Here is a 16,955-nt window from a genome sequence, read left to right on the forward strand (position 1 = left end):
ACTGTATCATCACCAAATCTCTTCTCATTCAAGGCGCTGCCACTCCCTCCTGTCCTCCAGTAACCCACTTTCACGCACAGTTATCCCGTCAGTGTAAAAACCAGCCACCTTCACCTGCTCTTTGCCAGATTGGTTTTAGCATTCAGGCATTATCACCTGTGACCTTACCTTGTTCATGACTACCTGAACCTCTTCTTGATTTATCAGACTTTGATTCCTGCCTATACCCTGTCTAGTGACGTTTGTCTTTGACTAGTAGCCTATTATTGTGCACTCTTCCTCATAACATGAATGTGTAGTAATAGAATCTGTTTTCATGCTCACAAAGACCTCCACTGGAACACAGAAAAGTCTGGACAACACAGATCCAGAGGTATGAATAGAGGACACACTGCCTTTACTAGGAAAACTCACTGGGTCTGCAGACATTCTGTCTTTTTTCCTTTTTTTGTCTTTGTTATTTTTCATTCTTTTTGTCTCTTTCTCATTTATTTCTTTTTGTCTTTTCCATTCGTTCTTCTTTTTCTCTTAATTGATTATTTCTTTCTCTCCTTAATTTCTTCCTTTTTTCTTTTTTGTCTATTTTTCTGTCTTTTTGTCTCTTTTATTTTCTTTCTTTCTATTTCTTTCATTTTTCTTTCTTTCTGTCACTCTTTGTTTCTTTTTGCTTTCTTTTTTCTATCTTTCTTTCTTCCTTTTTCACCTTTTTGCTTCGTTTTCCTTCTTTCATTCTTTCTCTCGTTCATTCTTTCTTTCTTTGTGTCTTTCTTTGATTTGTTTGTTTGTTTTTTTTCTGTCTTTTTGTCTTTTGGTCTTCCTTTTTCATTTTCTTTCTTTCTTTCTGTCTTCCGATTTGTTGCTTTTTCTGTCTTTCTTCCTTTGCTTGCTTTTTTTCTGTCAAATTAATGTCATTATTCATTTAGGCTATTTCAAATACTCTTTTCATAGAATGCATTTACTAAATTAAGTGCACTTAAACAGTGGTTGGAGGCTGGATGTCGACTGCTTTGCCTGAATAGCTCCAGCTCTATACACTGATTTTATATCCCGCTTCATTACATCCATTTACATTTTAAATACATTCATCTCCCCCAATTCCATGACCTGGATTTCAACAATACCTCCAGTGTGCAAGACTGTAGAACTATTTAACTTCATGCACCCTTTTCGTAATATCTCACACCTATTATTATTATTATTATTAGTAGTAGTAGTAGTATTAGTAGTAGTAGTATTATTATGGTGACTGTTAGGAGTCAGATGATTAAGCTGGGGTAAGGGCGCCATCTGCTGGCAGCAGGAGTTAACATGCATGATTATTCAACAACAATATGTTGCAAAATCTAACAGTTTAGGACAAGAACTACAACAACAGAAGAACCCATAGTCCCAGAATGCACTGCGTGCTCTGATTGAAATACATAAGACTGGACTCTGAATGAAAACAATGATAAATAAATGTCAGAGGGGATACTGGGCATATAAAACTTGTTATTGGTGGTGATGTTGTCATAGGTTGTGACGTTACTGTTGCTATAAGCAGCCCGTTACAGCTGATGCTGTTATTATCATCAGTATGAGTGTGTTACATAGACACTAGGCTCTCCCTGTGCTGTTTAACAGCCTCTGCCTGTTGGCTTCCTCCCCTTTTGTCCTCAGATGGACCGGGACAAACAGCAGATGGTTTCCGTCCGGACCGACTCCCGACGCTGCAGCCTGAAGACTCCTCACAGACAGCCGGGTTGACACCCGCGGACCGTTTCACACGTCAGAGGGCCACAGGACGCGGATGACTGAAGTCCAGAGCAAAGTGCACACAGGAAGTCGCTTCTGCAAACAAAACTTTCTCTTCCATGATCTCCAACGCACGCCATAATGCAGCGGTGTTATGGCACAGTCCCGGCTCGGCTTTGGGTCTCGCCGATCGGCGTTTTATATGTTTTGGCATTATGTGTCGCACCTGTAATGTTACACCCGCAGTGTTTGGACTTTAAGCCGCCCTTCCGACCACTGAGAGAGCTGGAGTTTTGCGTTATGTACAAGGAGTTTGGCTGCTGTGATTATGAGAAAGACCAGGAGCTGATGACAAAGTATTACCAGATTATGGATAACTTTGATTATCATGGATATGCCAACTGTGCTGGGTTCGTCCTTGATCTGCTCTGCCAGGTAGGCACGCATGGACAAAGGTCGCTTGGCTTCGTCCAGCACGTCTCCATCATGCGCCAGCAGTCTAACCAAACAACAAAAACACAGACTCTTCAATAAGCAGGGAAGGTGATCTGTCATGTGTTATAACACTATATGAGTCCTAAAACAGCTCAGCAGAATGATATGATCTCAGAGGAAATTTAGAAAACATTAAGGCTTCCTCTTTTCATGAAGTTGACTGATGAGCTGGATAAGGTAACGCTCACCATCCATACAGATGAGATGTAAAGAGAGACAGAAAGAGGTTAAAAGCTTTGAGAACACTCACGTTGATTGAGCAACTGGGGCTGCAATTTATTATCCGGCAGATGTACCCAATAATTCACTGTGTATTTCAGGCTTCATAACAGGCTCCTCACTTTGGGCTTGGGGAAGACTTGTGACGTTTTGTTTATTTATGGCTGTTTACTCATTTGAGGATAAACCAATCAGTCATAACTGGAAACTGCAAGTCAAATCACTAATGTTTTTTGTTTAGTTGTTCATGCTTTTTGTGTACAGTTGGGATAAAGGACATTTGACCTTATATGTAAAGATGGTTAACGTTAAGTTTTGTTAGAAATATGCCTTCATCATACATAAGCGATAATTTGAAGAAAATACCTCACTGCATTTATCTGCAGGCATATAGCAGCGTAAATAACCTTCCCTCTGTAGTCTTTATCATTAATAGGCCTACTTAAAGGTGTTTTTTTTTTTAAATTTTAAAAATGTAAAAGAATATGAATGAATGAATGCATGCTAGCTGTACTCAAAACAGTACCTTAAACCAACCAATTCCAGTGTGTGTTTACGTTCATGTTTATTTTATTTAGAAAGGGACAGTGCACATTGATGAACATGATCAGTGAAGTCACGTAAATGAGCCAGATTTAGCTCTACAGGCTAATTTTCATCTGCAGTCCCTGGCAGGTTGTTCCCCAGAGCCGGCAGCACTCATGCAGCCCCAAACCATGATGCTGCCACCACTATACTTGACTGTAGGCAAGGGACAGTTGTCTTGGTGCTCTTCATCAAGGTGCCACACATGCTGAAAGAGCACCAAGAGAACTGTCCCTTGCCTACAGTCAAGTATAGTGGTGGCAGCATCATGGTTTGGGGCTGCATGAGTGCTGCCGGCTCCGGGGAGCTCGGTTCATTTAGGGAAACATGAATTCCAAGCAGAGCATGATCGCCCCTCTTCAGAAACTGGGCTGCAAGTTTCCATTATCAAGTTTTCCAACATGATAATGACCCAAAACACACCTAGAAGATGACAACCGCCTTGCTGAGGAAGGTGAAGGTGATGGACAGGCCAAGTATGTATCCAGCCCTAAACTCACCTGTGCACCTGTGGGCCATCCTCAAGCTGAAGGTGGAGGAGCGCAAGGTGTCTTCACATCCATCTGCTCCATGATGTCATCATGGAGGAGTGGGAGAGGATTCCTGAAGCAACCTGTGAGCTCTGGTGAATTCCATGCCCAAAAGGGTTGAGGCAGTGCTAGATAATAATGCACAATTTGGACATGTTCACTGTGGGGTGTACTCACTTATGTTGCCAGCTGTTTAGATGTTGATGGCTTTGTTTTGAGTAATTTTCAGAGGAAGGTAAATCCATACCACTATACAAGCTGTACACTGACTACTTTAAGTTATATCAAAGTGTCATTTCTATAGTGTTGTCCCATGAAAAGATATAATTAAATATTTGCAAAAATGGGAGGGGTGTACTCACTTATGTGAGATACTGTATTTGATAAGCTACTAATTATATCACAAGTAAAGATTTTTGCCAACAAACCATATGAAAACATAAAAATGCAGCTGAAACTATTAGTCAGTTCATTACCAAATTAATTGGCAACTATTTTCACAATTGTTTAAGTAATTTTTTATGCAATAAAACATTTCATGGTTTCAGCTTCACATGTATATGTATTGGGACCTGTTGCTTTTCTTTTTAATTATTTAATTATTTTAATTTATTAAATTAATGTAAACTTTTCTGCTTTGAGTGCTTTTACTTTATATACTTAAATACATATCCCTGATTTTGATGTAGAGCTTTTACTAGCAACAAAGCATTTTTACAGTGTGGTATTAGTGCTTCTACCTAGGTAAAGGATCTGAATACTTCCTTCACCACTGCTGCTCACATGGCAAATGTTTTGTCATTGCAGGGTTTTTGAATTTCCTGTAACACCAGTACTGACAGTAAAAATCATATTTACTTTGTTTAAGTTTATATAACAGTACGTTAGTTTCACTGCTGTTGGAGTTCTTTTTCATACAGTATTTTTTTTGGTGGCGTCTCTCCAATCATTGTCAGTCTTCGCACATGGCACCACACCTGCCCATATATAGTGTCTAGAGGGTGTTATGTATGCTAATAGGTCACTTATGGTCATGTGGGATTCATCATTCAGCACAGCTGGTTAAGAGCAGATTATGATGGTTAAGAACGTTTGGTGCACCTGGAGTTGACTTCTCGTTTATTTTTTCTTACCAGAAAATATAAGAGAAATTTAACAGTATGTTGCCACATAAGGGGCCCATTGTCTCAGTTGTTTTTTTACGCATCCCTAAAATGGCCCAAAAACCAGTTAATGCCAACACATTGTCACTCCCAACTCAAAAAATACCGGCACTTTTCAGTGGCCCTGCAGGTTATAATATGATGTTCTAGGTAGCTTTAGCATCACTTTTTGATGCTTGGGGACAGCATGTCAATTTCCACTTGTATGTGCATTGTGTCTTTTCAAAATAATACTTCCACATTCAAAGGAAATGTACAGTTTCCGCTCGTTAAATACATACAAGGTCGTTTCAAAATAAACTTCCAACTTAGGTTAATTTCCTTAGGTTTCGGTAACACGTGGTTAGGTTTAGAAAAACATGATGGTTTGGGTTAAAATTACTATGTCTTACTGATGTTATGTCATGTATTTCACTCAATGCACGTCACATTCATTAGACGTCATGTGACACACTACACTACAGAATAACTCACCATTTATTTATGGTTTCACACATGAGACAAACGTCAGTCTACTGGGTGAAAATCCTGTGTTTGTTTGACTTATCCAACACCCCTCCCACCCAACTTATCCAGACTTTGTCATTCTTTATACTACAGCAGTTGCTCAGAGCGTTAGAAAATAAAGTGGCATGTTGCGACACGCACATGTGGTGCATCCGTAACTGACGCTGGGGGCCACTGACCGATCATCAGTATTTGACAAGCTGGGAGTGAGGACAAGTTGTTGATGCAGATTTAAATAGATGTCTTCATATTACACATCATACTCAGTCTTCCTCTTAATTGTCTCTCTTCTCCTCGACTCTCCTCTGCTCAGGAATGTTCTCCATATGCAGCTCACCTCTTCGATGCTGAGGTCCCAACCACCCCGCTCAGGACCATCCCTGGCCTCTGTCCTGACTACTGCTCCCAGTTCTGGAAGAAGTGCGGCTCCACCATCCCTTACCTGTCTGACGACCCACACATAGACAAAATTAAACATGACCAGACACTCCTCTGCCAGTACCTGCAGCTGGACGACGAGGACTACTGCTATCCACACCTCCTCAGCAACCAGAAGCTCACCCAGAATCTGGGCCGAGTTCAGTCAGACTCAGACGGCTGTCTGCAGTTGTGTCTGAAAGAAGTTGCGAATGGGCTGCGGAACCCGCTAGCTATGGTGCACGCCAATGATGGCACACATCGGTTCTTTGTAGCAGAACAGGTGGGCTTGGTGTGGACATACCTTCCTGATGGGTCCAAACTGGAGAGACCATTTTTGAACATTTCCAAGGCGGTGTTAACATCATCATGGGAAGGTGATGAGAGAGGCTTTCTGGGACTCACCTTTCACCCCACGTATAAGTTCAATAGGAAGCTGTATGTGTATTACTCAGTGGAGGTGGGTTTTGATGAGAGGATCAGGATCAGTGAGTTCCATGTGTCAGCCCACGACATGAATGTGGTGGATCATACCTCTGAGCGGTAGGTATGGTCTGATCCAGGTTGGCAAACAGCAGTAGTGCAATACCTGGTCTTTTTCTTAGTTGTCATGTCCACTTTCCCTTCAGGGTTATTCTGGAGATTGATGAACCAGCATCCAATCACAATGGAGGGCAACTTCTATTTGCAGATGATGGCTACTTGTACATTTTCACAGGAGATGGTGGAATGGCAGGAGACCCATTTGGGAAATATGGGAATGCCCAGAACAAGTAAGATGTCCCCCAAAGGTTTCTGGAACTAGACACCCTTTAATGTTCTTAAGTAACAAAGGATTAACCCACTTTTAGAAAATGAAGCAAAAGTCTGATATAGGGCTACTGTTACATCCATGTTTTAGTCATACTATATAAAGTTAGTTCAGATATATACAGTATATATATATGTGTGTGTGTGTGTTTGTGTATGTGTATATATATATATATATATATATATATATATATATACATATATATATGAATAAATATATAAAAAGTAATTGCACGTTTCTGTGCATTTGAGATAAAATATTATTTTTTCTATGTTGAACATCTACTTTAGGTCAGCTCTATTGGGTAAAGTTCTCCGTATTGATGTGGATGACAATGAGAGAGGCCCATTGTACAGAATTCCTCCAGATAACCCCTTCATACACGAACAGGGGGCACGACCTGAGGTCTATGCTTACGGTGTCCGTAACATGTGGAGGTGTTCTGTGGACCGTGGCGACCCTGGCAACAAAGAAGGCAAAGGCCGTATATTCTGCGGGGATGTGGGCCAAAACAAGTTTGAAGAAATCGACATCATCGAGAAGGGTCGAAACTACGGCTGGAGAGCCAAAGAGGGCTTTTCCTGCTACGATAAGAAGCTCTGTGCCAACAGCTCATTAGGTAGGCATGTTATGGTGATTACAGTGAAATGGTTTGGAAAAATCCATGGTTACCCTCCTTAAACTGCAGATAACAGTGGTCTCCAATTGATCATAATGAGGGACCCAGACTGTGGAATTTTTCATCACAAACAAACAATGTGGTAGCCCTCTACACAAACTCAGCCCAGTCGGCAGACGAAAATACTGGCATTGTACATTTCTGCAAACTGCAAATATCTTATATTGACACATTTCATACATCATATGACCATTTCTAAAGTGACATAGTATGTGAGATGACTTTGTCATCGGGAGGTTGAAGAGACGGCGTGCCACTTAAGCAAGATGCCTGCCAAGCTGCAGACCACTGCAGCCCACTGTTCAAGACCAAGAAACAACAAAACTGGTCATGGTTTAGTGAGTCATTGATGTGCTTTTAGTGGCTTTTTAGCCCCCAAGCATTGGTGTTTTCTCGTGACTCTTGACTTATTTACCAACGGCTTTTAGCCCCCAAACATGGATGTTTTTTAGCGACCTGTGAGTGATTTACCAATGACTTTTTAGCCCCTAAACGTGTTTTATAGGGACCCATTGCTGTGCTTCCTGTGGTTTTTCAGCTCTCAAACATGGAGGTTTTTAAGTGATGAGTGGTTGTTTTACCAGCCGCTTTTTCATACTCAAACATGGGTGTTTTTCAGGACACCCCCATTGTGCTTCCAGCTGCAGACTCTTGGTAGAAATGGTGACCAACTTTTTGGTGCTGCCACATAGTAAAGGATATAAACTCAACATTACAACTAATTCGTCTGCAATTGGTGTCAGAGGGAATATTGAAAGAACTGAAACATTGAAAAATATTGACCAAAATATTTGACTGGTGTCTACTACAGAGAACTTACATATTTTTGTAAGCAGAATGTGGCTTATACTGTTGTCACAGTTAGATAATCAATGACCATAACCCACGACATGATTTACTGGCCTAACTGTAATTCGTTTAATGCATCACCAGTTACTTCAGATGCACTTTGTTAGTTGGAACAGCCTTGTTCTCTCTACATTATATAACTCTCATCATGGCAATGTAGTGCAGTTACTATGCTCATTTCAAAAATATCTGCTAAAAGTAGCCACAATCGATCTTTACTTTTTTAATTTGACCTAATGCTGACAGCATTTAGATTTCATGTGGGTAATAATCATTATGTATTATCACATGAACAGAGGTTTGACTTATTCTTGAAATCCATATTAATATCCAGCTTTGAAATCTATTTTCACTCAGAAAAGCATGTTTTATCAGGTAAACAAGTTCCTTCATTGCACAGAAATGACAGGTGAAGAGGTGAAGAGGTGAAGGAGAAACTCAGTACTACCAATAATCACCTCTGGGTTTTTTTCACAGATGATGTCCTCCCTATTTACGCCTACCCTCACAAGATGGGCAAGTCAGTGACTGGTGGCTATGTGTACAGAGGCTGTGAATACCCCAATCTGAATGGCATGTACATATTTGGAGACTTCATGAGTGGGTAAGGTTTAATCAGGTAAATAGCATATTTTTTTTTTGTTAAGAATGACAATAAAACATTTTTGATTCATGGCAACAATGTGATGTCAGACCTAAACCTGGGTTGGGGGGGGGGGGCAGGGTTAAGGTGAGGAGAAGGTCTGATAAGAACTGGGGGTTGCGGGCATAAAGTGATTTGTAAGTGAGGAGGAGGATTTTGTGTGAAATACTGGACTGGACCAAAAGCCAGTGAAGATGGATGAGGCTGGGGGTGATGTGCTGCCAGGGCTTGGTGCAGGTTAGAACCCTGGCAGCTGAGTTCTGCACATACTGGAGCCTGTCCAGGGCTTTACTGAGTCCCCAGGGCAAGACTCCATTACAATAATCCAGATGGGAGGTAGTGAAGGCATGGACGATGGTCTCTGCCACTGACTCTGAGTGATGGCCAGAGTCTGGAGACTTTCTGAGGTGGTAGAAAGCAAATGTGGTGATGGATTTTGATGTGTGGCTGAAATAAGAGGGTGGAGTCCAGAATGACACCGAGGTTGCTGACTTCTCCACATGGAGGAGAAGTCTCTGACTTCCTGGAGCAGCGCCTTGATAGCCATAACCATAAAAACCCATTACTTTCAAAACATAAAGTGAATGTTGCCTCTGTACTTTTACTTAAGTAAAGTTTGAATGCAGGGCTTTTTAATGGAATATTTTTCACACTGTGGTAATGATACTTTTACTTAAGTAAACTTCAGATTTGAATATTTCTTTCACCACTGGTAATGGTGGTGAGGAGGTAGTGTGGCTCAGGTTCTGTTTGGCGACATCTAAGAACGACTTAATATCCTTATGGATCCATTTTCTTCATGTATGTTTACATTCTATGTGTCATTTTAATGTGTCTGTGACGGTGACAGTCTCATTTTCATGGTCAAAGGTCACTGTGACCTTGTGTCCATCCTATTCTCATGAACGCAGTATCTCAAGAAAACATTAAGTGAATTTCCTCAAATTTGGTACAAATGCCCACTTGGACTCAAGGATGAACTGATTAGAATTTTGTTGTGAAAGGTCCCTGTGACCACATCTTTCTCATTCTTGAGAACGCGACATCTCAAGAACACCTTAAGGAGTTCTTGAGATGAGTTTTTTCAAATTTGGCACCAATGTCCACTTTGAGTCAAGAATGAAGTGATTACAAATTGGTGTTCGAAGATCAAAGGTGAAGGTCACTGTGACCTCACAAATGTTTTTGGCCATAACTCAAGAATTCATACAGTAGCTATGACAAATTTCACACAAATAGCTAATAGGATAAAATGATGGAGTGATGAAATTTTATGTCCAAAAGGTCAAAGGTCAACGTCATTGTGACATCACTATGGCAGCTGTGGCTCAGAGGTGGAGCGGGTCATCCATCAATCGGAAGATCAGCGGTTCAATCCCCGGCTCCTCCAGCCCGCATGTCAAAGTATCCTTGAGCAAGATACTGAACCCCAAATTGCTCCCGATGATGCTTCCATTGGTGTGTGAGCATGTTAAAAACTGAGAAGCAGGTAGCACCTTGTATGGTAGCCTCCACCACCAGTGTATGAGTATGGGTGAATGTGACTCGTAGTGTAAAAAGCACTTTGAGTGGACGGATGATTAGAAAGGTGCTATACAAATGCAGGTCCATTTGCCATTTACCATAACGTTCTGCATAAACACTTTTATGGCCATTATTTAACATCATAACACAGGAACGAAAGGGGAGACTTTGGACTTTGGTGTCCACCTTGAGACTGTGCTGATTGTATAGATCTTGTCTAGATCTAGAATTTGTAGCTTCTTTGCAGCAACATCCATATTTGAATAATTGTTAAGTGTCATGGCTACATATAAGTCTGGACAGACATGGATGTACACTATAACTGCAACTGACTGATTTGTGAAGGCATGCTTTAGTTTGTCATATGGATTTTCCATACTGTATTTTTATTTTTATAACATTAGCACATAAAATGCTGTGCACACTACATCTATTTCTTGAGTGTCCATCCAGGGAGCAGGATGTCTGTTGCTCTTCCTGAGTTTTCCTTCATTTGTTCCCCATTACAAAATTTGAATGGAGGTTCTAAGGACAGAGGCTGATGTATGCTGTACAGACTGTAAAGCAACCTGAGGCAAACTGTGATTAATGATACTGGTCTATGTACATAAAACTGACTTGACTTGATTTGACACTGCTATATAACAAGTTCATGCATGCCCTCTAACACTGTTCAAAAGTATTTAGGGAAAAGTAGGAAAACATAAAGCAGAGTAAAAGTTGGCAAAACTTTCTATTAATGCATTAACGTTTAACATCACAATGCTCCATCATGAAGTGCACATTAGAGATTGTAGTTTTTTCCTTCTCCAGGCGTTTGATGAGCCTGCAGGAGGACAGAAATACAAGGCAGTGGAAATACAACGAGATCTGTATGGGGTTGGGCCTGACCTGTGCCTTCCCTGGACTCATCAACAACTACCACCAGTACATCATCTCCTTTGCAGAGGATGAAGCTGGTAATGCATAAACACATGCACACCCTCAAACTTAGAAAACGTCTTAAGTTTGCACAAGCTGTAATTTGGAAATAAGTTTTCCTGTGTAATATCCTCCTGATGTAATGTTTTGTTTTTCTTTCCATCAGGCGAGCTGTACTTCATGTCGACTGGAATACCGAGCGCTACGTCACCTTCAGGAGTCATTTATAAGGTGGTGGACCCCTCAAGGTGAGTAATAAGGAGTGTGCGCTATACTGGTGTGCCGCAGCTAGAAATTCCTGTCCTCTGTTAGACGGCGCAGGCTATGACATAGAATGACACTGTCCAGGACTTCATTTCAGCTTCAGCAGAACATGAGTAATGATATATTTTTATGCATGCATCCATCCATCCAACACATGTTCAGGCACAAAAGAACCGCACAGTCAGTTCAACACTGGATCTGAATGATCCTGCTCATACAAAACCAGGTACAAGATGGTACAGTCCATTACTGGCACTGCTAGGGGTGATATGGAATAGTCCAAGCTGCAGCAGAAACAGGGTTTTATACAGTGAGTGATATGATCATTACTTTGCTTCTTTCTTACTTTATCATTGCACAAAGAAAACTGTTTAATTTGCCATGTACAGTAACTGCTTACTGTGTGGAGAGTTTACAGTTCTGTTTCTACTTCTTGGAAATGGATATGTAAGACACACATCTGGTCATAATTACAAACACAGGCATGTCATTCTTCTCTGTGAGCCTGAGGGATGTGCAGTATCATGATCATACTTGGCCTGGATGTGCGCTTAGATCTGTGTTTTCTCAGCGCTGGTGGGATAACTTTTGCTGAATGTGGAGGTTATACTGCCTGTCTCTGTTTTGGTAAAGAGGGGGAAATGAAGCAGTGTTGGCAGTAGTGTGAAAGGCCTGCCATCCTAAATCTCCCTTCTCTGACATTGCTTCAGACAGCTCTTGGCTCTCTCTGCATTTCTCTCAGCAGTAGATGGTTGTGTCACCTAATTTGTTTCCCAGCCATCAAGCTCATTTAAGCATTTCTCACCACTTTGGTGACTTGAGCTGGAAATTAAATACATATTAAAAGACTGAACATTTGAGTTTTTTTTATGTGTCCACCTGCTTGTATTCTGGCTTATCTCTCGTGTGCAACAGTATTTCATTCTGTTTTGCTTTCAGACGTGCTTCACCGAGACAGTGTCACTATGACCCTCTTCCTGTCAGAGTGAAAAGTAACCTCATCCAGTTTGTTCCCCAGGAGAGTGAGTCCACTTCCAAACACTTTGACCTCACTACTGACTTGCTACAAAACTAATTAAATCTGTGACATTATATATTATATTCTTGATCTCATGTTGTTTTATTCTTTTTCCATTAGCATTAATCGGAGTTGAGATACCAAACAAAATCGAGCCTGAGCCACAACCCACAGAGTCCTACGACTGGCTCCAGGAGCTTATTGACCTTCTTGGAGTACCAGACCCAACCACTCCTTTGCCAACCACAACTACCACTAAATCACCCAGACATTCAAGGCGGAAAGGCAGACGCAGGAAAGGCAAAGCCAGAGCGGGGAGTACACCCCAGCTCCAGAACGGAGCAGTGAGGCTGGTTGGGGATGACCAAGGCCGCAGCGACCGTGGACGGGTGGAGATCTACTTTAACGGGGCATGGGGCACCGTGTGTGATGACCTGTGGACCACCAAGAATGCTGCAGTGGTTTGTCGGCAGTTGGGCTTCAAGTACGCTCTGAAGGCAGCCAAGAACTCAGAGTTCGGGGAGGGGAGAGATCTGGAGATTCTTCTGGATGATGTTCAGTGTGAAGGGATCGAGTCCACCCTGCTGGATTGCCAACACGCTGGTGTGGGGATAAATAACTGCGCCCATTATGAAGATGCTGGGGTGATCTGTGGCAACTCGGACTATGTTATAGAAGTCTAAATGTTTGACTACTATCAAATCAGAGCTAATTATCATCGACTAAACCGGTTGTCTTATAAATCCACCCTAAATGTAACAGTTCAAAACTGATATTTTCAATCTACTTTTGGTGAAGAACTTGCTAATTCCCATCTATTAGCACACCAAACAGACCAAATAACTTTGTGCTACATTTCCAGCCACTACAAGTGGAGTTAAATAGCATAAAGGTGCCCTAAAATTACTGTATTTTGTTGTCAGTCCATCACAATATAAAAGGAAGGGGGAAATCTTGTATAATACAATGCAACCACAATACAATGTGCTTTGAATAAGGGGCATGTTATCAATTGTTCTCATAGAACCCACAGGTAACTACAAAAAGATGATGAAATCCCAATCTAAAGCAGGTAGTGATGTAGGTTTTTATGGAAATTGGGAGCGCCAATGGACAAAGAATAATCCTTTAATCAAAGCATTCCAGAGGTTATTTATAAGATAAGCTAACAGCTGGAATGCACTGATGATATCTAACACTTTAACCACATCCAAGGGTGGAGTTTTCCTTCAGCAGTGTTTACTTGCCATTAGGGGCACATAGCTTTTTCTCAAAGCTAAATGTTTATGTAGGAGTTTATTTTTAAATTTTTTTTTTCTATCTTAGACTTGAATGTTTAATTTGAATGTATGTTTAGCACTTTTGCATTCACTCTTTGCCCTTTCAGTGATTTGTTACAGTAACAAATTTGATAATTAGTGTCTGAATGTCGTATTTCCAAGTGAATGTTCGATGCCCACTGAATGAATGTGTGGTTGTATCATGATGTTGTAAATTTAGAAAATGATTTTAATAAAAGGGTCCTAGTCTGTACTGGTTTACAGCTACACTTGGGCCTAACATAACTCGACATTTGAGAGCACTGTTTTATGTGAAGTTTATCCCATCTATTGAAAAGAAGGACAAGGTAACAGTTTATTAACAATCATATTTTCACAAATGTGTTATTTTCACAGTCAGGCAAAATAAGTGTTACAATATCATGTTGCCTAAATTTAAGGATGTGTTGGCAAAGCTAGTGCTTTCTTGGGATTTTAATGTTGGCTAATATGGCAGGTTTCAACAGGACAGCATTAAAGTAACACTTAACATTAGTGCACCAGCAAAGCTTGGTGATGTAACACTAACATTACATTTGATGTAACGCTAACAGTACATTTTGTTATTTTGTAATGTTAATTAGTTACAATACAGTACAACTCGAGCCTTACTAACCCGGCTTTCTGACTGCTGTCCTTGTTAGTGATTCACCATACAACTTAGCTAGCTCCTTGTAGATGTTTAGACTTTTCTACAAGCTAACAAAATACAAACGTCTCAATATGTAATGCTAATAGTCAGTTGTCATTTTATCGTTGCAGTATTTTACCAGGGGTTGTGGGTTTGAGCCTTGCTGGGGCTTGGAAGCATGATTCCAAGATTGTTAGCATAGTTGTGAGATTGAACTGCACCCTGCAAATTCCAAAGGTTAGCATCAAGCGCCCCAGGACTGAAAAATTAAGCTAACATGGTAGTGCCAAAAACTGCAGTCTTACATGGCCACTGGAGGCTGGCCAAAAGTGACTCAATCCCAATGGACCCTTAAGTTCAGGATCAAAAACTGTAATTAAGGCTAATTACTATGCTGATCTGTTCTGTACGACATCTATTGCACGTCTGTCCGTCCTGGAAGAGGGATCCCTCCTCAGTTGCTCTTCCTGAGGTTTCTACCGTTTTTTTTCCCCCTGTTAAAGGGTTTTTTGGGGAGTTTTTCCTTATCTGCTGCGAGGGTCATAAGGACAGAGGGATGTCGTATGCTGTAAAGCCCTGTGAGGCAAATTGTGATATGTGATATTGGGCTTTATAAATAAAATTGAAAATTGAAAATTGATAAAGTTTTGGTTGGACACCGTTAGTTGACAAGTCACTACCAAGGCGACAGCTTTGGTTAGGTAAGTTAACAACCATTGTGTGACTCCAGATTTAAAGAGTAAAGGCGTAGTCGTGGCTGTTGCTATTTCAGTGGGCTTTCAGGTCATGAAAGTTTATTTTAATGTTTTGGTCAATGAAAAAAAATCTTGTTCAGCACAAAGGAGTTGGATGTTCTGTTTTCTGGTAAGTGATTTTTTTTTTTTTTTTTTAATGGATTTAAGCCTGTTTTTTGCAAACAAAAAATGGCATTAGCATTAGCTGAGTTGCTCATAGCTGTAACTTCTAACCAAGCTAGCAGCTATTGTTGGGTTATGTCCACTTTCTTGTCCAAATATTGTCACATTTGGCTCCAAATATCCAAGCAGGCGACAGCCAAAATGCCAAACAATGGCTGACATCATGGTGGCTACATTCATTATTTTACACACAATCTGTGGTTAGCACACACCGCCACAGTTCATACTAGACAAAATCAGCTGCATACTGGCACCCTGTGGTCTTTTGCATAATTGTATTTAATGAACTACAAAACACGCACAACATCACTATTAAGAATAGATAGCTGAATGTTGTGACTGTACAACATTTTTCTTTTTCCATCAATTGTTCAAACATTGCATCACAATTCAAGTCTAAATATACAAGCAAAACATATCCTTAAAAAAAGACCAGCCGAGCATCTTCCATGATTGCATTATGCGGAGTAAGTATCAGGACTTACAAAGTCTAAATGACAGCCCTTTTATTCTAACCAGTCATTGCTTGTTTGAGTAATCTTTCCTCTGTGTTGTGAAGGTCATTGACATGCAAAGCAGCAGATCTCAGGAGCCGGAGCCAGGCTTGACCACCCTACAGCCTGCCAATGTGTGGCCCTCGCCTCTACTTCTCACCCTGGTTCTCTGCATCCAGCCTGATATTAGACCTGAATCTCCTCAGTATCTGTATGTCACAGCAGGACTTTGATTTATGACATTACAAGAGAGAACATGACACACACCTACAAAACATCAAGGACAACACAATGAAGTTTAAGACTTATTGAAATTGTAGTTCTTGATGTGAAGATAACAAAGATGCATGAGTCCAGGTGACTGGATGAAATCATGCCTTCATACATCCACCAAAACATACATACTTATTTGACCTAGAATGGGAAGCTTAATTCACTGGCTGTGAAATGTTACATCACATGAAGGACATGGAAAGTACTTTACCCTTTAACGTTCTGCTAAACCATCTGGTAAAGCACATTTTGAGTCACTATATCTTAATGAAAAATGTGTTGAACTTTACTTAACCTGGCTGAGCTATCTCCGCCATTTGGTTTAGGTATGTTATCCTGAAAAATCCACTAGATGGTGCTGTATCTGTAAATAGTATGCCTTTTCCGTTCGCCTCCGACAGGAAGTTAGTGACAAAGAAATAAAGAAAGGGCTGTGTGTGATGGGGTATTTAAAGGTAGGCATATTTTTTCGACATATTGGAACTTTTGAGGTCTTACTGGACAGATTTATGTGATTTTATGCAAAAAATAAAAGTCAAGTAAGGGTCACATCATTTTTTAAAAACATGCTCTACCAGACAGTTAATTTCCCCTCATGGTAAAGATAGTGAAGTTAAGCAAATGTTATAAAATTAGACTATAGAGTGCCCCAGGAATGAGTTCTAAAGCCTGGAAAAGAGTTAGCATTTTTGCACGCCTGCTCCCTTGTCCCAAAGTTAGTGGGATTTTAATGTAGGCTGACCAAACGTCCTCTTTTGCCTGGACATGTCCACTTTTCACATCCTGTCCGGGGCGTCCGGGTTTTTTTTTTATAAACTGATGATAATGTCCGGTTTTCCGTGTGTTTGTGTGTGTGTGTGTTAGAGTGCGGCACGGGCCGCATATTTTTGTCCGAACCCGAACCGAGCCCATGACCAAAGCACTGAGTTTGTGTCACACAGTTGTTACAGGCTATTTAACAG

At 40.8% G+C, this 16,955-nt stretch overlaps 2 protein-coding genes across 2 annotated transcripts in view; both read left to right on the plus strand.

Moving 5' to 3' along the window:
• dapp1 (dual adaptor of phosphotyrosine and 3-phosphoinositides) overlaps positions 1-16,955 on the plus strand; it is a 579,028-nt gene that overhangs the window by 514,474 nt on the left and 47,599 nt on the right. The window lies entirely within an intron of this gene.
• On the plus strand, positions 1,588-13,929 carry hhipl1 (HHIP-like 1). The gene is made up of 9 exons (XM_078174874.1): positions 1,588-2,169; positions 5,547-6,193; positions 6,280-6,423; positions 6,752-7,080; positions 8,467-8,593; positions 10,970-11,115; positions 11,244-11,325; positions 12,281-12,363; positions 12,480-13,929. The coding sequence occupies exons 1-9, from the start codon at positions 1,876-1,878 to the stop codon at positions 13,040-13,042; spliced, it is 2,415 nt and encodes an 804-aa protein (XP_078031000.1). The 5' UTR covers positions 1,588-1,875; the 3' UTR covers positions 13,043-13,929.

The sequence above is a fragment of the Epinephelus lanceolatus genome, chromosome 15 (assembly GCF_041903045.1).
Source record: "Epinephelus lanceolatus isolate andai-2023 chromosome 15, ASM4190304v1, whole genome shotgun sequence".
Classification (NCBI taxonomy): domain Eukaryota; kingdom Metazoa; phylum Chordata; class Actinopteri; order Perciformes; family Serranidae; genus Epinephelus; species Epinephelus lanceolatus.